Source organism: Cyprinus carpio, chromosome A5 (assembly GCF_018340385.1).
Source record: "Cyprinus carpio isolate SPL01 chromosome A5, ASM1834038v1, whole genome shotgun sequence".
NCBI classification, from domain to species: Eukaryota; Metazoa; Chordata; class Actinopteri; order Cypriniformes; family Cyprinidae; genus Cyprinus; species Cyprinus carpio.
In genome coordinates this window covers 33,857,456-33,885,327 of record NC_056576.1, presented here as the reverse complement: position 1 = coordinate 33,885,327, position 27,872 = coordinate 33,857,456, and the positions used below count along the sequence as shown (strand labels likewise).

The 27,872-nt window shown below is 36.5% G+C and overlaps 1 protein-coding gene across 1 annotated transcript; it reads right to left on the bottom strand.

Moving 5' to 3' along the window:
- Positions 1–184: 184 nt before the first annotated feature.
- Positions 185–27,696, bottom strand: LOC109081286 (serine/threonine-protein kinase SIK2-like). The gene is made up of 15 exons (XM_042756997.1): positions 27,290–27,696; positions 25,628–25,744; positions 24,650–24,713; positions 21,036–21,197; positions 15,210–15,334; positions 14,269–14,392; positions 13,878–14,104; positions 13,055–13,207; positions 12,532–12,695; positions 8,351–8,562; positions 6,822–7,085; positions 5,027–5,190; positions 4,733–4,852; positions 3,167–3,261; positions 185–3,069 (listed from the first exon to the last, which is right to left on the bottom strand). The coding sequence occupies exons 1-15, from the start codon at positions 27,425–27,427 to the stop codon at positions 2,634–2,636; spliced, it is 2,565 nt and encodes an 854-aa protein (XP_042612931.1). The 5' UTR covers positions 27,428–27,696; the 3' UTR covers positions 185–2,633.
- Positions 27,697–27,872: the final 176 nt, after the last annotated feature.

Sequence of the window (27,872 nt, the reverse complement as noted above, 5' to 3'; positions counted from 1 at the left end):
AAATGAGGGTGAGTAAATGATGACTTTATAAAGAATTTTCATTGTTGCATAAATTATCCCTTAAAACACTGTATTTATGTCTCAAAATTCTATTAAGCAATGGAAGGCCATTATCTTTCTGTGTGTACAGTCAGAACTGAGGTGATGTGATGCGAGACATTTATGAACAAAAATGTCACAAACGTCAAGGAGCATGATCTTTATTTCCCTTTGTGCAAGGAACTCAGCATTTTCAACTGAATATAACAAAATTCATATTGTGATTACATACTGGGAAACATTTTAGCACTGAAAAACAGCTATAACAAAACAGTTCACTTTTCAATGTCGGTATTAATATCAAATCAATAGTCAATAAGGATCTGACTACAAATTCTAAATAGTCACAATAAGATCTTTTTCCTTCAAAGGCATAAAATGACAACACTCACTATCGACACCCAGTTTGAACATCGGAACTAATACTCTAGATATTGCTATATTTTTAAATGGCATATACTAGGACCATGACAACTAGCCTATCTCATGTAGCTGGATGGTTCCAGAACAATCCACATAGTGGACTTCAAAATAGAACCTAAATGGAGACTTTGGTTCAAGGTATCTGTCAAAAGAGGGTGCTTCATACTGCATTTCCAAACAGGAAGTTTTACTTGAAGAATTAAATCTAAAAACAGACATTCTTCAAAAAGGAACAAGAAGAATTGAAAGGCACAACACTTAAGTATCTAAAAAATCAGCTGAACTTCGGTTTTGATTAGTAGTGCACGCTGTGTGAGATCATTGTATGCTTTATACTGTCGATTCTGATTGGTTTAAACCACGTAATGTTTACAGTGGCTCTAAAAGCAAACGTACTGTCAGAAAAACCATGTACTGTAACCTTGTTCATTTCTACTTCTCCAATCCACTCTGAGAAGTCTGAAGTAGGTAGTGTGATTTTGAGGTCGAAACTCTGAATGAACTCTGTTAACTTTAACACGTTGTTTGGTCTTACTGTGTGCAACCATCAGTGCATATTATTCCACAGATGATTTTTTTTATAATCTTTTATCACTGCTCTGCCCGAAACAACTTTACTTTGACTGCTGACATCATCTAGGTCGTGTCCGTTAATGTTTACCAATAGTCAAACAGCTGTTGCAATGTTGTAACACTTTATAATAGTGCTGCAGGAGCCCCAAAACCCAGATTCATCATCACAAAGTCAAAGCATACATTATAACATAAAACAGATCAGTAATACTCCACTCGTGATTTTTTAAGCTTTTACATGTCTTTAAAAAGGTGGGTGCTAACAAGTGGCAGAATGGGACGACAGAGGCTGTCGGGACATTAAACATCACATCGAACATGAAAGATAATCTTTTACAGCCTTGTTGTGCTTATACTTTTACAAACTATTGTAACTCAAATTTTCCAGCTTTATTTTAGATGTTGGGTAAAGAACGAGAGTTAAATTATGATGACGTTTATAGCCTACTTTTAGCTTTTTGCTTCTGGTGATCGTATTCAGGCTGCAAATTTCACAAATGTTATGTTCTTTATTTAACAAAACGTGCAAAAATCTAAGTCTTTTGCTGGTCACAGCGTATTATATGTAATAATCCAAAATCGAATGTAAAAATCTTATTGGCTCTTGTCGAGAGAACCAGGGTGATGCCAATGCTGCATTCACATCATGTCGAATTACTAGATGACAACCTGTGCCGGAACTGTTCACATCCTGAATTATATGTTTCTATGGCAACACTATTAACGCCGAAATGAATCTGTGTAATTTAGTAATCGATAGACAACACCACAATACATAAAATGCCTTATTAATCAACTTTGTTTATTTAGTGGGACATTAGATGCATTTAGCTGTGCTAGCCACATTAAACGGTACTGTATGTTTTTTTTTTTTTTTTTTTTTTGATTATCCTTGCACTATCAAGACATTAACAATTAGTCAATTATAGGAATATTATTAATTATATTAATTATTCATTACTAAACAGAAATATTATGTTCAACTAAATATTACTGCTTAACCATTTTACTGCTGAAGTCGCTGCCATTTTAACTGTTTTTGTGTGATGTTGCAGAGGTCAGGTGGTACAAGTCAGAATCTTTTTATTACGGTAATTCTGACATGGTGTGAATGCACCATAACTTCCGGGTTGGTTTGCAAAATGACATCCTATTGGCAGCACTTTAGATAAATATTTACACATTTCTGTTAACTATCTATTATTTAAAATCACACAATATTAACTGAATCCTTGAGTAGCTACTGATCATTAAATGATGAAACAAACTACTTAAAAAGCACTGAAACTCATAGAACTCTAAAGTATTATACAGGAAAAGTAATATTGCTTTAATACTGATTTTTATACTCTATGGTAGCTGCACTACATTTCATCTGTGCTTACCGAGAAAGAAAAAAAAAGACATTTCAGGTCACAAGCACATCTCACAAACATCTCTGAAAATGAAGTTGTAATGTTCTACCACAGAATCAAGTAAACGTCTGTAGGTTTATAAGATTTGACACAAACCATGGTGTCTTGTTCGTCCCTGAGGGCGTTTTTTTTTTCACCACATCTTATGCCTGAGAGCCAGCCTCAGAGTGCTTTATTTCATGTTTAGTTTACGAGTACACAGCCTTGTGGGGCCTCTACGGTCTCCATCATCTCGCAGTCCAGGAAGGGGGCTTCAGGTGCGGGTTGGGCTGAAAGGCTTTCTGCTTTGCCCGGTGGGAGAGGCGGCTGAGTAGGACTCCACGCGTATAGGGGCTCTGTAGGGAGGGATGGGGTGTAGTTTGTGCGATTGTCTGGTAGCGGAGACCAGTCTGGGAAGCGGGCTGACTTGGGGCTGTATGTCAGGGACAAAGTGCAGGGCTCCAGAAAAGGGGTTAGGTTTTGGGTCCGTGTAAAGGGAGGGCTGGACAAGGGACTGGTGCTGTTCTGGGGGTCTCTGCTGTCCTGGAGAGGGGGGTAAGCATCCTCTGCCAGCTGCATCTGGTGGAAGTAAGCCTGTACCTGAGACTGCTTCTGGAGATACAGCCTTTTCTGCTGCAGTCTGTGCATAGAATTACAAATGAACAGATGTGTCATAACTGAAATTCTTCAGGACAACTTCGGGATATCCATGCATTATGAAGGCAGTTGTTCCTGACCTGTGCTCCTGGAGTTGTTGTTCTAAAGTGCGTGGTGCAGCCTCTTTACAAAACATCTGTCCACTTCCAAGACCACTTGCCAACTGACTGGCCCTCTGAAAAAAAGATAAAAACAACCCATAATCCATTTTGCTGGTCTTGCAGCACGTTATCAGAGTTGCCCTGAAACCTTCCACCTCCCCCAGCTCCACTTGTCTAGATCTGTTATGAGATTTATGTGTGCTTATTAATGCAGTAGCAACATATCTTACATACTCACAGCAGCGTGTCTGTGTATCTGGTGGCAGTAGCATGTCCATATTGCATATTGCATATTTGCTGCTTACTTTTTACATACTCAAACCTGCATAAACTAATCTGGACTTGCAAAGAAATTCACACATTATAGATGGGATTTTCATTGAGGATTATAGGTTATTATGTAATGCTATTTTGGCAGAAATACTATATTTTTTAATTGTTTTGTGATATTTGGGTCAATGATTTGACACTTATTCTTTTGTCTGGATCGGTTCCTTTTTACTGATAGAATAAATTAATACATTCAATGGCTTGAATACACCTTTTCTGTGATTTTTTTTTTTTTGAGGTGTGTAGAGACAAAAATGTAAGGGTGATTCAACTGTGCTGATACTATAATGAAAAAAAAAAAAAAAAAAACAACAGTGAAAAGAATGAAATTATTTAGTTTGACAGTTTTATATTATTATTCCGTTATATGTTAACAAATCTGCTTCTCTGCTGCTTATAAATATTTCAAAATTGTTTATCCTCATAATCATGTGGTCTAACCAACAGGCAGAATCAAGAAGATGAAAAGGAACAGGAAATGAGGCTCTTAAAAATCAGGTAATTTGAGCTTTTCATGATAAGGCAAGATTACTTCAGGTTGTAAAATGTTGTGTGACTCACCAAAAACATAAAAAATACCCTATATCTTGAAAAATCTATTTACAACAATAACTGTATACATATATATGTATGTTTGAATATATTTGTGGTATATGGAGAATATTACACTTTACTTGGTTACACCAAATGACATTTTTAGAATCATTCAAGTTTAACGTCTCTGCTTCCTCCGCAAACTGAGAAGAGCTAGAGCCCCGTCCCCCATCATGTGCACCTTCTACAGAGGCACCATCGAGAGCATCCTGACAGGCTGCATCACTGTGTGGTATGGCGCCTGCAACACGTCCTGCCGGAAGACTCTTCAACGCACAGTGAGAGCAGCTGAGAAGATCATTGGTGTCTCTCTCCCTTCCCTCCAGGACATTTACGGAACCCGTCTCTCTCGCAAAGCCCTCTGCATTGCAGGTGATCCCACACACCCATCACACAGCTTCTTCAGTCTGCTGCCATCAGTCTCCAGGCCAGGACCAGCAGACTGAAGGACAGCTTCATTCATCAGGCTGTCAGAAAGCTGAACTCGCTCCCGAATTTGCCCCCCACTCCCTATTCTGCCCCAGAATATTTCTAAAAGCTTGTCATGTCTGATTTAAACTAGATTTGTAAAAGTTTTTTCTTTTTCTTTATTGTGCTAAATCTTATTTGTAATTGACCCACCTGTAGTCGCTGAACGAGGTACTGTGTCTCCAAACTCTGTCTCCTGGATAGCAGATAAGGGTGCATTTTACCAGTGAATGTCGACGTATCTTTTCCACTTAGAAACTGGCGTCCTTCTCCCTGAAATTTAGAATTTGGTTTCATATCAGCCAAGTCAAATAATAAAAAATTGAGACAAAACCACTCTTTTCAGTATTCTCATACCTATTTTATTTCATATTCAAAGGCAAAATACCAATGCATAAAATGTAAAAAACAAAACAAAACTGAGAACAGCACAATTAGCTATCTGACCTGATGGCTGAACGGGTGGTGAGGCTCTTGGAGCTCTTGGGGACTGATGGTGTGTTTGCCGCCTCCCCCTCCACCATCTCCTAACACTATCTGGGCTTTGTTCAGCTCCAGGAAGCCCTTGGTCCTGGCAATGTTCTGGAGGTGCTGTCTGAATGCCACTAAACCTGTTGGGTTCAATAAATACAACAGACTTTAGAGTCAGATGAACTGGTGGAGATATTCCTGTGACTGCTGCAGGGGTGGTCTGACTCATAGTCTTGACTACTGCTATAATTGGTACAGGAGTGAATCATTGTGATTATTTTCAGCCTTTAAAAGTAGTCATTGTTCGTAAAAGGTCAGATATCATTCAGAATGAGTTTATATTTTTATTTTTATTTTTATCTGCTTACAATAAATCTTCCAAAACACTGATAATGACATGTAAATACATGCCTGCAAGTGATTAAAGCGGTGGTCACGCTAGGTTTTGTGCTCCATTCACATACATGGGAGAACGGATACGGTAGCAGATTTTGTGTCATTTGTTGCATATTATACTACAGAGCTGTTGAATGCTTGAATCCGATTGGTTGACAAACAATTATTTTCAGGGAAACGCACCGGCTAAATTAGTTTCAGGCAGGTCTTGACCACATCACATGTCCATATCACTTCAAGAAATTATTTCAGTTATTTCAAAACCCACAAGGACAAATTCTGTTTTATTATGTACAGAAAGCACATACTCTCTTTCTCCTGTTCTCTCCCATATAAACGCAGACACATATAGTAGTAAAGACACATAATTTGCACAGAAACATGTTGTCAGACCTGCTCTGATTTTATCATTAAAATAGTTTAGCCATTTAAAAGCTGCATGACATTTTTTACTAGCGAGGTATAACAGTGCTGTTCTTGAAGCAGATGAACTTACAGTTTAGCTATTAGTATAGAGGCGCTGCTGCTGAACACTGTTGAGAGACGCACAGACTCAGAGATGTAATTTACACATGCTTAATCTCTCTCTCTCTCTCTAATAACTTCATTATTAACTGCATTAGACTGCTATCAACGGCTCAAGCCTCCTTTACTAGGTCTAAAATGATGTTTAGGAATTAGCAACAGATGCATGGGATGAGATGAGTAGAAATTAGAACGCGGATGAGTGTTTTAAGGACAAAAACCTGATGAATGTCTTGAAATACACCACCTGAAAAATGTCTTGAGGTGTGGTAACCGTAATATAAGTAGAATAATTTACTCCGGTCCATGGAATTATTAGAAAATGACCTGTGCATTTCTATAGTGAAAAGACATTAAACAAATACATGTACAAATACAAATACAATTTTCACCTAATGACCTGTGGGCATAATACAGTGACAAAATACATTTTTAGTCATATCAAAACAGTAGTCATGTGCATGGGTAAATTTTACCCGCTGGCGGTTTTAGGTATACAACAACCCCTAGCAGTTAAAGTGTTTTATCTAAAAAATTTTAACAACGGGGGATTGCAAATAACAAAGTTTTAGTAAAACTCAGTGACTGAGAGACTTGGATATTTTATTGAAAATCTGTTACGTACATTTGAAAAACAGCCATGGGTAAAATTTACCCCGTGGTGGTTCTAGTGTTAAAATATCTTATTTTGTGTCCAACAGAAGAAAGAAACTCAGATTTGTTCAAAGTCATTTCACATGCAGAAATGTAGTGTCCACCCCTTGACACAAAGTTTGAGAGAAAGGTGATTGACTTGACGAAAAACAGAGATGAAAAATGATGTGCACAAGACAACACAAATCATCCTGACCTTGAGTGAGAGATGTGTCTGAAGCCCTTCGCCCCTCTCTGAAACTGACTAGTGAGTGATTATGAGCGTCCTGCCCCTCTGTGTTGAGTGGCTGAAGGGTGGGCTCAGGGGGCTTCATGCTGAGGAAGACTGGAGCTGCGGAGCTGACAGGTGTACTGCTTAATGCTTCCTTTAGAGCTGGATTCTCTTCAGGCAAGCTGAAGTCACTTTGAGTCGAACCCATGCTGTACTCTGAGTCCATGCTCTCGAGAGATGGGTTCAGACCTGCAGAGAGGAGTCAAATGGAAGTAAAAACTGAGTTGGGTGAATACATAAATCTTAGTAACCGAGAACTTTAAGAACGGCAACATAATGCATGGTTTACATTACAATGTAAAACAATAATTCAAGTCTTCCTGACCGCATTCTAGTCCAGACATAAACATAAACACATCTGTTTACCCATGAATTCTCTGAATATGCACTTTACTGTACTGACTACACTTGTTTTAATCAATGGATAAATTAAGCTTGCATTTCTTTGTCTTTTCTTTTTATCTGTTTTTCTTTTTCATTTTGTCTTCTTTTCTTTCTCTTTATTATGTTAAGCACTTTGAATTCCCATTGTGAAGGAAATATTTAGGCAATGCTTTATAAATAAACTTGCATTGACGTAAGTGACATGACACAAACTGTCTACTAAAAAAACCTCACTGTCTGTTAATGTCAGTGGGAAAATGACCATAAGCAGTTTAGCTAGGATGCAATGTTTTTATCCAGAAGTTCATGTGAAATATTCCTCCAGAAAATATAAGGCCGATACAAATGCAGATCCTGTGTTTGAATCCTCATTTTTATTGCATTTGGTAGTATATATATTATACATATTATAAATACTAATATATATATATATATACATATATATATAGAGAGAGAGAGAGAGAGAGAGAGAGAGAGCATTTTATCATTTGTGAATAACTGACACAATGCACTGTCAATGACATTGCAATTAATGCACTGCCAAACACAGTACTGTTCAAAAGTTTGGGGTCAGTAATATTTATGTAAAGAAATTAATACTTTAATTCAATAAGGATTCATTAAATTGATCAAAAGTGTCAGTAAAGACTTAAAAAATCTTAAAAAAAATTCAAATAAATGCTGTTATTCTGAAAAAAAAATTAAACAGCACAACTGTTTTAAACACTGACAATAATCAAAAATGAGCAGCAAATCAGCATATTCGAATGATTTCTGACACTGAAGACTGAAGTAATGGCTGCAGCTTGGCCATCACATGAATAAATTACATTTTATAATATATAATTATAAAATGTTATTTTAAATTGAAATTGTTTTCACAATATTATTTTTTTTTTGTATTTCCATGAATTTTTGGTTCTGTATAGTGATCAAACAAATGCAGTCTCAGTAAGCATAAGAAACTTTCACAGAAATTAAAAAAATCTTACAGACCAAACTTTTAAATAGCGTCTTAAAAACTATAATAGCGTGACCTCACCACACACATTATGAAATGCAGTACTAACCTGTGGTGGGCAGCACAGTAGGTTGGTTGGTGACCTCAGACAGCGTATGGCGGCGCTGACTGAAGCGAGCTGTATGAAAAGCGGCGAGGGGCACAGCATGCTCTTCCTCTGCCTCAATGCCCTCATCAATGGACGTCTCCATAACGTTGCCAGGTAGTGAGCCACTGACTTTGCGAACAACGGCTGGAAGTAGTTCCACCAATAAGCAACCAACCACATAAAAAAAAAAAAAAAAAAAAAAACGTTGGCGAAACTATTTTGGGCTGAAACAGCTCAGCAGTCTTCGGAACATTTTCACTTTGCTTTTTACAGATTCTGACAAGTGAAATCAAAGCTGAAACTGGATGTAACAACTAGATATTCCCAAAGAGGCAGACAAGAATGCTTTGAAATTGATATAAAGTGAAGATTATAAGTGAATAATTTAAACATTCAACATTAAATGTCCATGCATAGCTTCCTTTTTTACCAAAAGATCTATCTGTTGCTACTTCCATTACATCTCAACTTTAAATGTCTGTCTTCCCTTCAAGCAAAGAACACAGTGTATTAGTAATATAGACAACTTTTTTTTGATACTTTTATGGTTCTTTTTTGAGTTTGAAAACCATGGTGACTTTCATTCCATGATAACTTGATAGCAAAAACTTTCATTCCATGTCCTGCATACAGATTCAAAAATCTACTTTCGTGTTGGAAATAATAACAAATCAAGTTTGGAACATTATTATTAATCTAATTTTCATGTAGTCTCATTGGGTCTCATACCTATTACTTTGATAATAATAATTAAATAAAAAGTGTACAGTATTTCTATAAATGGCCAGTATCCTTCAAAATCATTACTAAATGTTCTTATTTTACTTAAATATCAACAAATACAATATATTTGTAGAACAAATATACATTATATGGACAGTTATTCCATTCTACACTTTTGCTCATAAAAATGATCCTCTTTTTTGTAACACTACAATAAGGTTTTCATTGTGAAGAACCTTTAAACGCCAAACTTGAAACTTTTCAATGTACAAAAGATTCTTAAAATTATTAAAATGTTCTTTACACTTAGAAACAACATGCTTCTTTTAAGAAACGTTCACTAAAGCATTGTTTTGGGAACCCACATATTTTTCTTTCTTTCTTTGACATCACTGCAAAAACACCCTTTTGGAACCTTTATTTTTAACAGTGAAGACCATGTCTGTGTCATCTGTTTTTTCATTTATGAGAAATTATGTAATTTTGTTCTGTTAAATGCCCACAGGCGACCCGCAGCTTTCCTGAATTACAATAAGCCAATTGAAATAAGTTTATGAGAGCGTGACCTCAGCATGTTTAAAGAGATCCCTAGATTGCCATCTGTTCAGCTCCACAGGTGCTGAGGCTCAGTGAATGACTTATCACGCGTCCCTTTCTTTATAAACAAACATTTACATTTATTCATTTGGCAGACGGTTTAACAACAGCTTGCAGCCCATTTAAGGACTACTTTTAAAAGTGTGTTTATTCCCTGGGAATCAAGCTCTTGACCTTGCTATTGCAAGCACCAACTGAACAGAAAACACCTGTTGGAGGGCAAATTGGTGTGTATACGGCAGAGTCCCCACCGAATGAGTCAACACTGCATGTCAATTAAAGAACAGTAGCTATGGAGATTGCCTTGCAACAGCCAAGGTGACAAATGTTGTAGTTACACTTCTCACAAGTGGAGTGAACACCCAGCACTGATCACATGGGTGGCCCATCACTGGCACATCAGGGGCATTTACAAACACAGGGCCATGCTGATGTGTAACAGCAGGTCGAAAACCTGACATGCTGGCGTTACTGTAACAACAGGCTGCAAATAACAGGGTGTGTTTTCCCGTGTTCAACAAGGGTGTGCAGCATGAGCAATGTTTCATATCATGGTATGGGTATATTACATAATAGTTCGTTTTGCTGGAAATTTGTAGAAATCTTAATGAAAATAGTTTATATATTAAATAATCATAATAACAATAATTAAATAATTAATTTTATTTAATTTTTACTGTTCTTCTGTCGTAGATTTCTTTCAGCTCTATTCTACTGGTTTTTATTTATTTATTTATTTTTATTTTGATATTTTCTAACAATTCTAATAATCTGTTGTACTTATATATATTTGTGTATATTTTGAAGTATATTCTGTATGTTTGTTTATTATTTATTCATTGATATATAATTTTCCTGTATCTTTGTTATCTCACTGATATAGTGCCCTATATATATTTATTTTCAATTTTTATCCTAATTATTGATTTATTCATTTTTATTTATTATTATTTGTATCTTTTTTTCATACTGGGGTAATTGCTGATTGTTTGTCTTCGATATGTCATGTTTAAACGATGTTAAAACAATAAAAATTTGATAACAAAAAAACTTTACAGTAGCTATAATTGAGAGCTATCAATTTTAACATTTATTAGACTTTAAAAAATAACTTAGTGAACTTAAAACTGTCTTCACATAAACCCATTATAATAAATGTCATATTTAGCTACCTGTGCCCTACAGCAAGTAGGAAATATACATAAATTAAATAAAGCTATGAAACACTAAACTCTAAATTAAATATAGATGAATCCTTAAAGCTCTTTTTTCTTTTGTTCTTTGATTAACAGACATCACAGCAGCTGGTTATTAGGTTATTTTTTGACTGCTTTAAGAGCTGCTGCTGCTGAACATGACGCAGATCTGACACGCATCATATTTTCTCACAAATCTTTATGTTTTGTGACCCACTTCAGCTCTTAAAGTCTCTACTAATGAGCTGACAGCTTGAATCAGGTGTGTTAGATGAGTGAGACAGTGCTGGGCTGCTCCAGGAGAGTTTCTGAAAACCATGCATGCACAGTTTTAAGGCAGCTTTACTTGCCTTTTTTGGTAACTTCATCACTTAACTGATGACATAACTATGACATGGATGCTCATAGTTTCATCTGTGCTTTAATATGATATAGCGCTTTAATATAATACAACGCGCACCACTGTATTTTTGTGTCCAGTTGTAGAGCATGTGCTACGAGCACAGCATAACGGCTGACAGGACAGGAAAATTGGTTTTTACTGACATATGGCCTGACAACATCTCATCTTAGCACAGTTCACTGTTGTCCTACTAAATCTCCTCGTCACCTGTACTTTTTCTGTGCTCGTTTGACTTGCGCCTGGAGCTGAGGTGAAGTTGGACTGTGCCTCTGAAAAGTCTCCTGTTTGATGTGTTTGTAAAGACGTTATGCATCTAAATAAATGCAATTCTTGTCAAAAAAAAAGAGAAAAAGACAGAAACAGCAGTTGTGAGTGGGGTGGCCAACACTTGCTCCACCCCTTCGTTAATTGCTTAAATATTTGTAATGCATTAAACTGAAAAAATTAATCCTATGGATTATATAATTCATTAAAATATAACAGCCACAAACACACACACACACACACACACACACACACACACATATATATACTACATTAGTTCATGGTACATGGTTCATCAAAAATGTGCACTAGGATTTAGGTGAACTCAAAGCTATTAGACTAAAAGCCTCGTAATTGACATCAGTCTTTATATTTTCACATTTCTCTACTGCTCTAAGTGCAAAGCACTTTGATAGCCACGCAAACTTCCACTGTAGAAAAAAGTACAGCAAAATCTCTGCAGGCTGACATATTACTGGTGTCATGCAGAACATAATGTCATATCACCCAGTCCCAGATATAATATATATTCCCTTGTCTCTGTCTGAGTCATTCATTTATGAATGAGTAGCAATAAGTTGAGAAATCTACACTGACGCAAAGCACCAATGGTGACACCAAGCACTGAAATCATAAAGAGCGTTTTTTTATTATTTAATATATACCCAGGTGTTATTTTAGGAGGCTGAAGTGCTGCTGATATACTGCGGGTGAGTAATGAAGAAGAGATCAGGCTGACACGCAGGCAGAGGAACTTCACACGCTGCAGACAAAAGCTCTTATTGCCGTCATACAGCACGCCAATGAGTAACGCTGCTATTTAAAACACGCAGGCAGAGCTTACGAAATATAGCCTCAAACCCAAAAAGAGGATGAGAGATTTCTCTCTGTGCCATAACAATCTATTTAATAACCTTTTCTTGCTCTTTGTTTTGCTGCTCACTTCATCTGAAACATAACTGACCTTGGGAGTGGCCACGTCTTCCTCCATGAGTGTCTGATCTGGGGAAGCAGGGGTTTGTGGGAAGGTAAATGTGTCTGTGGTGGACTGCAACAGAACAGGTGAACGCAGGTGACGTGCTGCCTGCGGCGGGACGCCTGCTTGGGAGGGAACCGCAATGGTCTGTAACAAGAACATGAAGGCATATACCAATAAGCACAATGGTAATAATATCATAGAATTGCAGCTATCATGGCTGTACCTTGGTACTGTTTTAAGTTTTCATAGTCACAGACTTTGTACCATGGTGTTACCATCTGATACTGTTAGAATATGTTGATGAGTCCATAAAAAGCATCCTTAAAGGTCTCAACAATACACCAAAATAGAAAAAGCTTGTTTCTGTGGTTTACGGTCGCAAGCGGTTAAACTGGATGGAAGGATGGCTGGATTACAGATTTTGTTCCTCATGATTCCAATATTTACATTTTTATACCAACGCCATTTCAATATGTCTGGGTAGACTTCACAGATGGGGTTACCTTGACAACAGTCTGCTCAGCGATGGTGCTAGGGCGGCGCTGGCTGGCGTGCAAACGCTGTTCCACAGGGAAACTGCTGCGATGCGCTTTCAACCGCTCCACAAGCAGGTAGTAGATAGCAGCAAAATGGTTATAGCTTTTGTTCTGAAGAGACTGTGACAGGAAAAGCCAGAGTTTTTGAAGAACAAGACAGAAAAGGAAAAAGAACTCTGTCAAATGGCATATTTCTATCAGTATGTTTTGAAAATATTCTGAAGGGCTGTTGTTTGAAATAATCTAATATGCAAATCAGAGGAGAAATCATTTTAGGAAACCCAAACCATTACTAGAGTTCAGAATTGACTAATGAATGTGATTTATACAAGTTTTGTGACAAAACATAAAGAATAATACTATTTTTAATAGTAATTATAAATGTTTATTGCTTTTGTTTTTTACTAAAATATGTAAATATTGCCCAAAATAACACTTAAAACTAATATAAATATATATTAATTTATACATATTATTTTTCACATCTCAAAAGATTTTTAAATGTAGGCTTTCTGAGTAAATTAAAGAATTTTGGGAAATGAGTGATCTTTCACAGAAACAAAATTCCATAGGCGGCTATTGTAAACATTAATTATTACTATCATTTAAAGTATGGAATCATACAGAATTTCTTACAATTTCATTCCAGTTCAGTTTCATTTCAATTGTACTTGCTTTCATTCTCATTTTAATTACAGTTCTACATCCCGTTTGCAACCTTAATTCAAATTCAGTTTAGATGCAAGAAACACATTCTAAATCCTGGCCAAGTAAAAGCTGCTCAACTGACCTCAATGGTCTTCTGCTGGTCGATGCCCAGGCTGTGCATGAGTCGGAGCACCTGCTCACTGTGTTCACCCAAGCCTAATTTGCTCTTACATGCCAGACCCTGTCTATACAGCACGGGCCGCTGGGACGGGACCTCCTGCACCATCCAGCGATGTTCTTTGATCTGACTCAGGGACAAACGCTTGGCTGGATCTAGAACCAACATCTTCCTGATCAGGTGCTCACAGTCTGATAGAGAATATAGGGAATGCAATGAGCTTGAAAGACAAAGACATTTCCTTTTGAAACCACAGAGTAACACTATTTCTAAAAATCTGATTACATAGCATGTAATCCCCAGCACTGTTTGTTGTTTATTCATGACAACTAAAAGGATGGATGAACTTCCTCACCCTCACTCATGAAGTAGGGGATGCGGAAACGGCCCTCCAGGACCCTCTGTCTGAGGACAGGAAGGCTAGGACCATCAAATGGAAGAGTGCCACACACTAACACGTACAAAACCACCCCCATACTCTGCATGACACACACATACACAGAAAATCAATAAATAATCATAAAACTCTTCCTAGAGCTAGCATAAAGGACCACCCACACACAATACAGGATATAATAATTATGTTTTCAATCAACTGAATTACCATTAGTTGTTGACACAATTCTCTGTAATGACTATACTGAGAGGACATAAATCAACAAATGGCAAGAATTTTGACAGCTGTCTATAGTATGTACATATCAGTTTAACGCCATGAGGTCATAACATGCTTTTTTGAACATGGTTCCATTGTAGTACCATGGTTTTGATGTGTACCATGATAATTCCATGTTATTCTTTGGAATACCATATTAAGGCAAATTCAATTTATTTGTAAAGCGCTTTTCATAATACACAGTTGTAAAGCAGCTTCACAGAAAATCATGATGTTAATGTTTATAATATCCTAATATTTTCATGCTTTATAGTTGCATTTAACAGATTAAGAGTTGGACGATAATATAATTTACATTTTGTAACAATACAAGAAATCAAGCAGCTGAGATACTGTATGCTATACTGTATATATATTGGTCTACAGGAATATACTGTATGTATGCAGATAAAGTAGCTACAAAATAATAAAATCAGATATTGAGATTTGCTGTATAATATATCACCATACATGAGTGCACTGTATGTAGAACTGTGTGATAATACAGTTTACATTTTACTGTAACAATGTAAATACCACCGTACATGAATATGGTACTCAAAATACTATTGTACAAGCACAATACAAGTAGTATGGTATATACATAAAAAAATACAGTTACTTTACCACCAAGCTCTTACCCAGATGTCCAGCTGCGGACCCTCATACTGTTGCCCCTCAAACACCTCTGGAGCCGCATACGGGGGGCTTCCACACCAAGTGGTCAGGGGTTCCCCAGGACGGAAGAAGTTTCCAAAGCCAAAATCTACAGCAGATTTGTATAAAAAGTCTATGTCAGCACTCACATTAGTATATTCATCCTCCTTGGCATTAGCAAAATTTTGTGGGCAAGAAAGGTTAATTTTTTTTACACTTCCTTAAGAAAAACTGAGTGGCTCTTTCCCATGCAAAAGCTGCATAAGACATAACTCACTGATTAACCATTTTAGTACAATGCATCATTACAGAAATATACTAGCTACTAATGACTGTTTTACAAATCTAACATGGTCACACTTCTGTTGTTTGAACCATGTTAGTTCACCTATATAGGACTGTTGTTAATGCCATTAACAACACTCTTCAAATATGTGCTGATTGTTGACACGCTAAAATATACAGAACGATATTTGTGTCAAAGAGCATGATCTAGCTATAAGAAACTTTGCTTCTAAGCACAGTTTGAGAGATGTAGTTCCAACCACAGAAGTTTGTTGTTTACTGGAACTGTGTTTTCAGGAAACACAGAATCATCTAACTATATTGCTAATGGAACTTGTGATCATAGATGGCTAATGATGCTTTTGTTAAACGAACCCTTGGTTGGATTGGTATGAGTTATGCAGCAGAATTTAATACTTGGGGTCAGGGGACTCTTCAAATCCCTAGTGTTTATCAAGTAATAGTGCTATGCATCTGATATTGAAGCTAATTACATTTAATCTGACTGGTGCAAACTAATATATGACACAAGTAATTGTACATAAACTGTCCAGATGGCTAAATATTTTCCTGGCTGTGTCAGCTCGCAGGCAAAAAAAAAAATCTTTAGTGAATCAGCACAGGAGGAAATGAGTGTGACGTGACGGGACTGGATGGTGTGACAGCACTGAAGCAGGTGGTACTCGCTGACTGACCACACACAGAGTCTGGGAGGGTCTGCAGCTTCTCACAGACAACCAGCGGTGACGCATTTCCCCTGATCTTTACTCCCGGCAGATAATGGACAAGTTGAATTGTGTAATGTAATCCATATAATTTAAAGATTAATTGATGTACGTCACCACTGATTGACGTAAATTAATGACTGCATGGTGGTGGGGGGGGGGGGAGAATGAACTCATAGGCCGTCTACTGTGAGGGCGTACATAAAACAGGATATTGTGTTTTATGTCTGTGAACACGTAATACAGGAATCTAATTCTAAAAGTAAAACCAACAAAAACCTTGATTAGTTTGAGACTGATTAACTTGTGTAACATATTTTCCGGAAAATAAGTCATCTATATATGCGACTATAAGTTGCACTTGGTCAACATTACATTGTTGAGAGAAGAAAAACACAAATAAGTGTCAGTCTTGTGTCAGTGTCCATCACATTTATTATTACATTCAGCATGTAAAATACCGGTAATAAAAAAATTAACAAACATTAGAAACACTGTAAGTATTTTTGTTTGTTGTTGTCTCATACTTTTAGATACGCTGTTATTTGTAAATGCAACTGCTTATGTTAACTTTTAATATACAGTTTTATCCTGATTAAAGCTAGAATACAGTATGGCAACTGCACGCATGTCCATGTTTAACGCTTCTCATAGCTATATAAAAATAAGTGTATAATTGGAACAGTTCATTGTTTGAGCTGAGCTAAATGAGAGAGAGAGATAGAGAGAGAGAGATGCAGAGCAGGGGGATGCGAGGAACAGGATTAAGAAACTTGTGAATCCATAAGAAGATGGAATCACAATCCACATATGAATAGATTTTTACGTGCACCTCTAGTTTTCTATTCCTCTTCCCTTAAGCAGCGCAGCATTGCCTCGCCCCCTTTGCTGCATGTTCCTGGGGACGGGGTTTATCTGGGTTTGTTACGTCACAAACCTGGGAAGTAACTTGTTGTAGTCCCTACCAGCCATTTTTGTAGAAAAAAAACAACCATAAAATTAGAAAGACGATATCTCCATTTGCTTTGAACTTTCAGCTTTGTAACTTTGCAGATATTGTCTATGTTCAAACAGCAACATTACACACTAACTAAAGTTATAAAAGTGAAATCACAATGAACCACTCCTTTTAAATGTAACGGTATTCAGAACAAGAATGAAAAACTACAAGTATAAAACAAACATAAATTACAGTGGAATTCATTATAAACAACATTTATTATAAATGCCAAAACTAAACAAATTCACTTGAAGCACAATTGAACTTACCAATGTGTGGGAAATGTGTTATACAAATAAACTTGGGCTCACATACTTCACTCATTTAGCTCAAATTCAGATGTGTCTGCTTTGTGCATACTTTGTGCACTTGACATTAATTGCGATATATTCTCATAATCTGGAAAATAAGGTAGTTACGAAGCAAAGTTACTTTAAAGCAAGTCAGTTAACATGGTGGCCATCTTGCCGACACCTACGGACAACATTTTTGATTAAGGGAATAGTCACGTGAGTGGAAAAACTGAGATTTTCGAAACTCAACTTAACTAGTTGCGTCGCGAAATGATTCACTGTTTCGAAGTGCTGAAACACCACATGCTGACTTCACCTGCTGCTCAAAATGGTGCATAAAACACTCCTTTTAAAAACCAATTGCAAAAGTATAGGGCTAATTTATTAAATGTAATCAACAAAAATTTTAATATTATTAAACAGGAAGTGTTTGTAATTGTTTTATTAACTTGTAGGGCTTGTTTTGTGTGTTTTATTGAGGGCTTGGCTAATCAAGCCAATAAGAGAAATGTAACTAGGACTATTCTTTTTGTATTATACAAATGTGTAATTAAAAATATCCATATTATAAAGCTGATCCGAGATCAGGTAAACACTATATAGACACTGATTAATCGGTTAACAGATCGCCCCCTAGTGGCAAACTTTTGAAATTTCGAAAACGTTTTGATACAGATATGACACAACAAAGCCTTGTTTACTAAAATCATGTGATTTGCAAAGGTTTCAAAGCTTAATGAATTAGTGTTTTGAAATTTACAAAACTATTTGTTGAAATTACATTTCAATTACATTAGCGATAAAAGCTGACAATCATGGTATCGTAAATGTTGGTGCTTTACAGCCACAACTGACACAATGGCAACACCCTGTAATGCATTTGCAGTGTCTCTCTTTCAGCTTGGTATGACATAAACACAGACAAACAGTCTGGCACAAGGCTCCATTCTCTGCAGTGACTGGTACTTATGGAGCACAGCATGTTAGAAGCCTCTCTGTCGTCCTCCATTCCACCAGTGTCTTTTGTACCGCAGTCATTATTTTACATCACAACACTACGATTACATGCTTGAAAAGGGCAAAACAAAAGTTGACTGTTTGCATTGCACACGCATGATGTCTAGATAACCTCTGGGAATTTAAATCAGATCAGGTGCAGGTATTTCAGTAAGTTATTTTGTTGATCTGTTACACATGAATTGCATATAATGTTGTTAACCAGGATTTTTTTTTTTTAAATGGACGCTGATGACATCCATAGTAAGGTGGCCTATTACAGATGCAATACCAATAATTTATGTAAAAACAATACTACACATGCAATGTCCACAACACTGAATTAACATTTTGTACAAAATTCACTTAAATTCCAGATTGGTAAACTGAAAATATCCATTATTCTTTGGATATTTCAAGTCGGTCAGCAGATTTAAGAGGGGACACTTTTGTCAAATGTTCAAGCATTCTTGGTTAATGGGTGATAAAGATAATCAAATGGCTAACTAGTGGCAATTTAATCATATCGTTGATATATATCTCCCACTAGTATACATCACATTTCCTCAGATACTCCAAACAACTAATAGTAATCACAAAACTATTATGTAAAATAATAGATTTATTTCCCAAGGCAAGTTTAGCATAAGTTTGCAGCATACAAACAGTTAAGTGAACTGTGTGCTGGTTGAACTGCATGAGTTGTGGTCATTCTAACTTAGGTGTACGTCTTTGTTTGAGGAATGAACTGTGCAACTAAATCAAGTTTGAACTGATGTTACTGAGTAAATATGTATTGCCCTGATAGACTTTGACTACTGTGAGAAAAAGGTCTGATTTAACTTCTGGAATGTATAAGAGCCAGTGAGGAAAGGGCAATGGCACCTTTTATTCTTAGATAAAGCTTAAAATTTGATGCAACTATATTACATTTTAAGCACAAATAATATAAATGAGAAAGCATAAAATTAAATGTCTAATTAATTAACATTTATATAACAATTATAACTAAAACTTTGGGCAAATTCTTTGGACTCTATGTGCATAATCATTGCTAATGTTTGCCCTTGAAATACAAGCTTAAAGTTTAAAAGTGCTATTTCTGTGCTACTAGTTGCACTGAACGGATTTTCTACCCAAACACTCCAACTGCCCCACAGCTACTAAACAGCTTATTACAGATAGTCCTCACGCTATTGGTTGAGCCAAAAGTTGACAAACAGAGCAGTGTTTTGACAGTCAGAGCTTACACTCCTCGTAGAAGTCAACAAATGAGTTGCTTGTAGTTGTTTCTGAATATTAAAGGGGTCATATGATGCGATTTCAATCTTTCCTTTCTCTTTGGAGTGTTACAGTCTCTTGGTGGATAAAGAAGATCTGTAAAGTTGCAAAGACTAAAGTCTCAAATCCAAAGAGATATTCTTTATCAAATTTAAGACTCTGCCACGCCCTCCTAAAACAGCTCGTTCAAACACGTCCCCACATGTCTATGTCACTATGTGGAAATATTTGCGTAATACCGCCCAAATGTTCACACAAAGAAAGAAGGTGTGGTTTCAGTAACCGCAGTTAGTGTTGAAGCAGCCATGTCAGGAAGAGCTGTGTGTATCTAGGCGAAAGCACTTTATTTGGCCTTCCGAAAGTAGATGCATTTAGGAAGCTTTAAGACTACTTACAACAGAACAGCGACGCATTTTATGGACGACCGTTTTATGAACCTAGGAGAGGAGGTAATTCTGACTTTGCTATGACAATCTGCCGCTTCTGAATCAGCTACTGTAAGTATGTTTTGTTATTAGTTTATGTATTTGCTATTAAATGTTCAAATGCGGAGTTTTGCCAATAGTATCTGCTCGTCGCGTTTGTGTGTGTGTGTGTGTGTGAGAGAGAGAGAGAGAGAGAGAGACAGGGTCACACAGTGGAGTCAGGTGTCTTAACCGTCCATGGCTTGTGTACTGCAGACACAATGGAGCTTCATCACTGTATCTGTCACACACCTCTGTTCCCCTTTCGGGCTTGAACTGATGGTAAAAGTAAGGACGTTATTAACTGTCTTTACATTTATTTTGAAAGATGAAGCTAGCGATGATGGAAAGGGGCGTAACATTTCAGGCAAGTGCTTGCAGTGATCGGCCAATCACAATACACTGGGTCAGCTGGCCAATCAGAGCAGACTGTGCTTGTCAGAAGGAGGGACTTTGTAGAAAACGACACGTTTGAGAGGGGTGGGGCATAGAGGAACTACAATAATGTACAGTATTTGAAAAATTATGTGTTTTTTGAACATTAAAGCATGTCAACATATTCTGTTACACCAAATACACAAAATAATGATCTTTAAGAAAGCATCATATGACCCCTTTAAATCAGGATAGAAGAGAGAATTTTGACAGCACGACATTTAAAGCCTTGTGGTGTCACCGACACCTTCTTATAACCTGTCTGTCTGCCACAGCACCATGTTTTCACTCATCAACCCCAGACTGTAAGAAGGAAAGGAACATCTCTTACCTGCTATCTTCATATTCATGTGAGCATCCAGTAACAAGTTCTCAGCCTTCAGGTCTCTGTGAACAATATTGCGTTCGTGGCAGTACTCCACCGCTGAGAGGATCTGCCAGAACTTCCTCCTCGCATCCATCTCACTGAGCCGCCCGCGGCTGGCCAGGTAGTCTGTGTTGCCAGACAGGGATCAGGTGTTATTGGGTCGTCATCTGCACATCCAGGCAACATGTCACAGTCATGAATTTTTCATGAAAATGGTATGCAGATTGTGACAATGAGCAGGGAAGGGGCACGCAAAACATCTGTTTAACAGGGCTGCTCATAGACATCCAAATACAATGTTGGACTTGTCAATATAAAACAGCAAACAAAATCTGTTTGAAGCTGAACAGCTGGGGTTAATCAAATTTATTTGAAATCAACTGAAATGTAAATGTAATATAATTTTAAATTAAAATTATTATTATTATTGCCTTGAGGTCTGTTTGTAAGTTATGTTTGTAAACTTTGTTGTGCCAAACAGTGTCAATTCAAGTTCAGTTTCATATGGTAAAACAAAAAAACAACAACAACAACAACAAAAAAAAAAAACACATGCCATTTTCAGAAAAAGTTAAAATTGAACAGGTTTGTAGACATACAGTACAGTTCATAAGTTTAGGGTTGGTAAGATATGTTCATGTTTTTAAATAAAGTTTCTTACACTCAGCAAGGCTGCATTTATATGATCAAAATTACAGTAAAACAGTAATATTGTGAAAAATTTTAAATAACTGCTTTCTATGTTAATATTTTTAAATTTTAATTTATTCCCTCCAGTGATGCAAAGCTGTTTTTAACAGTCTTATTTCAGTAATATTTTAGAAAGTTTTAATTTTCTAATTTGCCGCTCAAGAAACATTTCTCATTGTTATCAGTGTTAAAAACAGTTTTAAAGAAACTCTGATACAGTTTCTAAAATATCAATAAGCAGTGAAGCGATTTTAAGAAATAATAATTCAAAATTATGCCAAACTACTTAATAAAGTTTTCAGTTAGTTTGCAAAGCAACATATCAAATTTTTCTAAGGTTTTTCATATAATATTTGTATATTATTTTATTTCAGCTTTATTTCAATTAGCACAATTTGGAATAGTTTTAGTTAACAATAACAACACTGGTTCAGAAAGTGATGTTTTAGAAAGTTACAGTATATTTTTTATACTACACTGACCTCTTTTATCTCAAAAGATAAAGGGAAATTTAATTCCTGAAGAGTCCTTTAATAACATTATTTTCTCATGTCCTCTTTCTTACATAGCAGTTGTTTGCTTAATACCTTTTGCCATGTCAGATTGATGTAAATATGCAACCACCAGCTTTTCATGAATTTCAAATCCAACAAAACAACCTGAAGCAAGCAGCTTTTATTCATTCGCTCCAAAAATGAAAGGCCAACCTGTCATCCACAGCCGACCGCACATTCAAAACAGGACCTGACTGTCAGCCATGTCTGCTTCAGATGCGAGCCGAGCGCTGATAAAACAGCAGTCCTCTGACAGGGGCATGGAGATGCCAGCTGCATGCGTATGCATGTGTGCGTCATACGGCCCATGTGTTAGGGACATGTAGGAAACATCAAAGGATGCGCTGTGTATGCGAATGCGAGGCAGTGTGGGATGGTATGATACTGAGTTGACAGATGGCTTCACATCCCTATGGATTGACTATATGACGATGCGTCATTTGCACCCAGCAGGTAGTATAAGGAAACTGAACATCTAATCTGTATCAATCAGTCTCATGATGACGTGTGAAATTTAGAACCTTCTTGCAATAAAAATCTCCAACATCCAGAATGGAGCGAAATATGAAAGAAAATGACTGGTGAGAAGATCTACCATTAAAAACTTTAGAGATCTGAAAAATATAGGTATGATTCAAGTGAAAAGGAGGTGAACAAACGGTTGACAAAAGTTCATATAAAAATGATTGAATCACTTCATTGGATGAATCAGTTAATCTCTACACTTCTGTAGAATTTTATGTGACGAGAACTGTGATATAGAGCAACTTGATGATCATTGGCCTCCTCTCAGGTACAAACCCTCAACAGCTGCAGATACAAAAAGATTAAATGCAAGACGCTCCATGTAGAGAAAGATAACATGTTTGTAATTGTATTCAATTATGATATGAATATTTTGCGGTCTGGGTGGAACCAATCTTATGTTAAGAATTTGACAGCAGTTCTAGTGACCTTTGACCAAAATCATAAATGAGTGACTAGATATTTAGCATTCGAATCAACTTCTAGTACATCTTGTATGTTTAACTGCAACATTTATGCTTAATAAATAAAACTTAAGATGTTGATTAGAAGTCCTATCATGCAAAGTGCTAAAAATCTTAATAGAAAGCAACAACTTAAATTACAGTGAAACATAAATTGAAATAGATTGTCAAAATGCCCAAATAATTGTTTTTATTTAAAACAGTTCATATGTCAGAAAGTCATAACGTCATAAACTCTAATCAGCTTCACACTTCATAGCATTCCAACACTGGCTATTTTCAGAATGCAATACTAGTGTACAGTCTATACTGCAAATACAGTCAAACCGAAATTTATTCAGACACCTTCAACATTTCACACATTATCGTAGTTTATTCGCTTTAGTTTAGAAAAATTCCATAAGCTATTAGACCTGCTCAACTCAAATATACAGATATACTGGTTGATGGACTGTTGAATACATAGGTATGGACTGATTGAGTCATTTATGTTATTCTTCCCTTTGCTGCTACAGTACCTGATGGACTGCTGTTATATATGACTGGTTGAATCATTTGTGTGGTTTCTTCTGTTCTGACATTTATGAGCAGTATTGATTACACACTCATAGTGTAATCATGTGCAATACATCCATTTTGCACTACTTTAAGATGTATAGTAATGTATATGATGTTATTTGTTGTCACAAGTTGAGAACCACAGGGAAACAGTATTCCACATTGTGTGATTGGTTGCATATTGCACAATTTGGCAAATGTAACATTCTGTGCTAATCCACATACGTAGAAAATTCACAGACAAGCATACTGTACACAGCAGTACACATACCGTCAAATACAAGAAGTATATTAACACAATAACTGGAGACGTACTGACAAAATCACAAGGAAGTCTCTGTAAATTATTATCTCATTCCTCGTTTTTGGCAGCAGCTGTCATATCACATTCTTTCACTTGCTTTGTCAAAGGCAACCTTTTGCCCCTTAATGAGGCTATAAATCTCATTCACTGTCTTTCAAGTATGACGGCAGCGTTACTGCATAGGGCTGTTATGAGTGAGATGATTGTTTCTTTGGTCACGTAGCTCTCATCTAAATCACCAGGACCTTTTTCCATTACAGGTGACACCGCTAATCATCACAGCACAAAAAATAGCTTGTGCTCAGCTCAGCCATTAGGCTTTAAGTGAGTGAATCAGGATATAGATGGATGAAATATGTAGAAATGTGGTGTGACCATCTCAATCCACTGCAGGCATGTATTCATTTAACATTGCAGGCTGAATATATGAATCAGAGTGAAATGAACTTTTGTTTGCACATGTATGGAAACAGATGCACTCACCAAAAATCTCTCCATTCCTGGCATATTCTGTCACTAGATAGAGCATATTTTTGGTCTCCATTACCTATTGAAAGAGAAGAGATTCTTATTCATTGCATGAATATGGGATGATTATGGCAATGCAATTAATATCACAAATCATTTCTGAAATCACAAGAGCACAAGCGACTGACAGCATTTTCACCTGTCACAAGTGTTCACGCTTGGCTTTAAGTGAGAAAACAATGCTATACATCCTTTTGTTTGTGTGAGGCAAAGGAGAAAATGGCGACAAGTGATTCACACTTCGTCAATAATATGTTATGGATATTATTTTAGATGCAAAAGTGTAATATTTCATTAAGCTATTATTAGCTACACTGCTGTTCTCTCTTTGTGCATACTAACAAAAGTTCTATAGCATTACTTTGTCTTTTGGACATGTACCATTGTGGTGCATGAAGTACACTGGAGTACCATATTATAATGAAATTATTGTTGTTTTGTTATTCTTTTATTAATGTCCAGAACATTGACTAGTAATGTATATCAGTGCACCTTTGTGTTTCTCTGCTGGTGTTGGACTAATGACCATGTGCTAGATTCCTACAGGTTACTGACTTTCCCAGTTGACTCTGCCAAAGGAACAGTGAGCATTTTTTGAAAGCTCTATGGTTAATACCAGACAGACAGATCACAATATGAGCACTGCCCCTGGTAGAAGTCATGATTGGACTGCTGCTGATGCTGTGTTGTGTAACAGCGCGGGCAGCTGTTGATACTTTCAGCATCCAGGCCCAGAGTGACCCAAAAATCTTACATAACATAACAAGACTAACCCTACAAATCACCCAGACGAAACTACTGGATTAAACAGCAGTCTCATGGGATATGTGCTCATACAGGTGACAAATAAAAATTGCTTGCATGGGCACTTGATGAATTATCACAAATGTATTACAAATACACACAATACACACATGCATGATCATGCAGTACCTGGTAAAGCTTAATGATGTGAGGATGGTCCAGCAACTTCATGATTTCCACTTCCCTGTAGATCTTCTCTAGGTTCACTGCATCTAACTGGGTCTTGTCTATGATCTTAATGGCCACCTGTAATTCAGCAAATGTTAATGTTAGTTATACTGAGCTTTTGTGCATTCTTTATTTTCAGCTACCAGAATAATAAATGAATTAAATTATCCAATGTCGCTGCGTAAAACAATAATAATTGTAGACCTATTAGCTTTCTAAAAATCAAAAGACCACTTAGGCATATGCCATTTTGTATACAATACTTTATAGTTGTAATAAAGTAAAAAAAAAAAAAAATCATTGCTCAGACTGCTGTCTCACGTCTTACTTTACAGCACCTTTTAAAATTATGCAACAGCAACTGGATCTACAGCTGCTCCACTTTTGCTTCTAAGTGAGAACTGGTGGGAAGCTGCATAACTTGTTTGATTTTATCTGACCTGATCTTGACTGCAGCTCTTAGTCACTCTACAACTCAAGTTCAGAGAGTAAACAGACCTTTTTCAAAGCACAACAACAATCTAATACTAATCCAAACTGATGCCTGTGAAACAAAGGGTAGATCCAACTAGTTATTTAACTGTTATTAAATAAAATACACTACGCAATGCACAATTGAAGTATTTCATCTAGGTAAATAACAATCTGAACATGCAAAAAAAAAAAAAAAGTTTCCACTTATGATTCACCACTCTGTCCTAGATATCAAAGGTCAGTGTTGTCTGTTTTGTTTGGATCTATTAAGCCATTCAAAAATATATTAAAAAACCAATTCATATAATTCTTGAAAACACATGTTCTGTGACCAGCATGTTTCTTTTTAATTTTTGAATTAAAATATAAATATATCAAAAAATGGCTAAATGTTTCATTTAAAGGTCATTAAAATTATTAAAAATGTTATACGTAGTTTGGTAATTTAGTAGAAATTTAGTTTTAATGATAATAACATTTCTGTAAAGTCAGTATGTTGATACCAACATGAGGAAGCAATACTGTCATGTGACAAAAATCAGAGGACCTCTTTAGAGCCTTTTTTTAAATTCACATATTTTGACTTTTTTTTATTGCAAGCCACATTTTGTCCAGGGTCAAATGGAGTAACCCTAAGAAAACATAATAATAATAATAATAATAATAATAATAATAATAATAATAAATCATTATATATGTATATATTACATATTATACATCATATGTATACATATACATCAAATTTACTTGCACATTGAGTACATATGTTTTTTATTGCTTTATATTTTATTTTTTTTAGTTGATGGTTACACCACTTGACATTGAAGAAATCGTTTACATTTTTGTTTCGTGCGAAATTGTTTGAACGCTAATAAAAAATGCATGAAATCACCATAAACATAAATATTTGCATTACATATATAAGAACTTAGCACACCTGTTTTAAACTGCATTTTTAAAAATGTTTCTATTTTTCATCTCGCAGATCCCATTTTCACAGACTCAAATACAACTTCCTATTTAGGCTTTTTTAGACATTTTCTATAGCTGTTCTCCTTAAATCATAAAAGTGAAAATGTAATATTTTTTAATTGTACGAGCGCATGCACACAGTGTGTGAGACTGAGCGTGTCTGTGTGTGTTACTCACCTCAGATTTTGTGATGCGATGTCTCGCCAGCTTCACAACTGCAAAATTGCCTTTTCCCAGCGTGCGCTCAATATCATAAAATCCCACGCGAACCGGAGCCCGCTGCGACGGCTTTTGCTCCTGGGCGGCCATGACCATAGTTTTTCTAGTGAACTACTGGATAAAGAGGTGTGTGGATGATTTGGCCACCTTCACCTGCTCTTACAAAGCAATTCAAGTGGCGGGTACAATTATGTTGCTAATGCCAAAGCTAAAATGTAGACGAGCCATATGGGTGCCAAGGGCTCCTGCACATTTCTTCGTTTCTAGAGAAGGGTTCTACATGACTGAAATGAGAGCGCATTCCGCTCTGATGCTCGGCGTGAGGAATGATGTTCTGGCGCTCGAGATGCATTGACGTCAGTGTTGAAGGGATTTTATAAAGGGGCGGATCTCACAGAGCGAACAGCAGCATGTCACCAAGACAACCTTATCCACTGCGTACGTCAATCAGCGGCTATTGCAATCTCTACAAACACTTTCAACTCCGTTGCTTCCATTTGACCTTCAAAAAATGAAATGCATTTTACTGTTTAGAATTACT

Bases quoted from the DNA above. Each gene is read 5' to 3' on its own strand.
- LOC109081286 (XM_042756997.1), bottom strand. From the start codon at position 27,427: ATGGTCATGGCCGCCCAGGAGCAAAAGCCGTCGCAGCGGGCTCCGGTT. The intron at 25,745-27,289 runs GTGAGTAACACA...GCTGAATTACAG, and splicing joins ATCGCATCACAAAATCTGAG to GTGGCCATTAAGATCATAGA. The intron at 24,714-25,627 runs GTACTGCATGAT...CTCTTTCAATAG, and splicing joins ACATCATTAAGCTTTACCAG to GTAATGGAGACCAAAAATAT.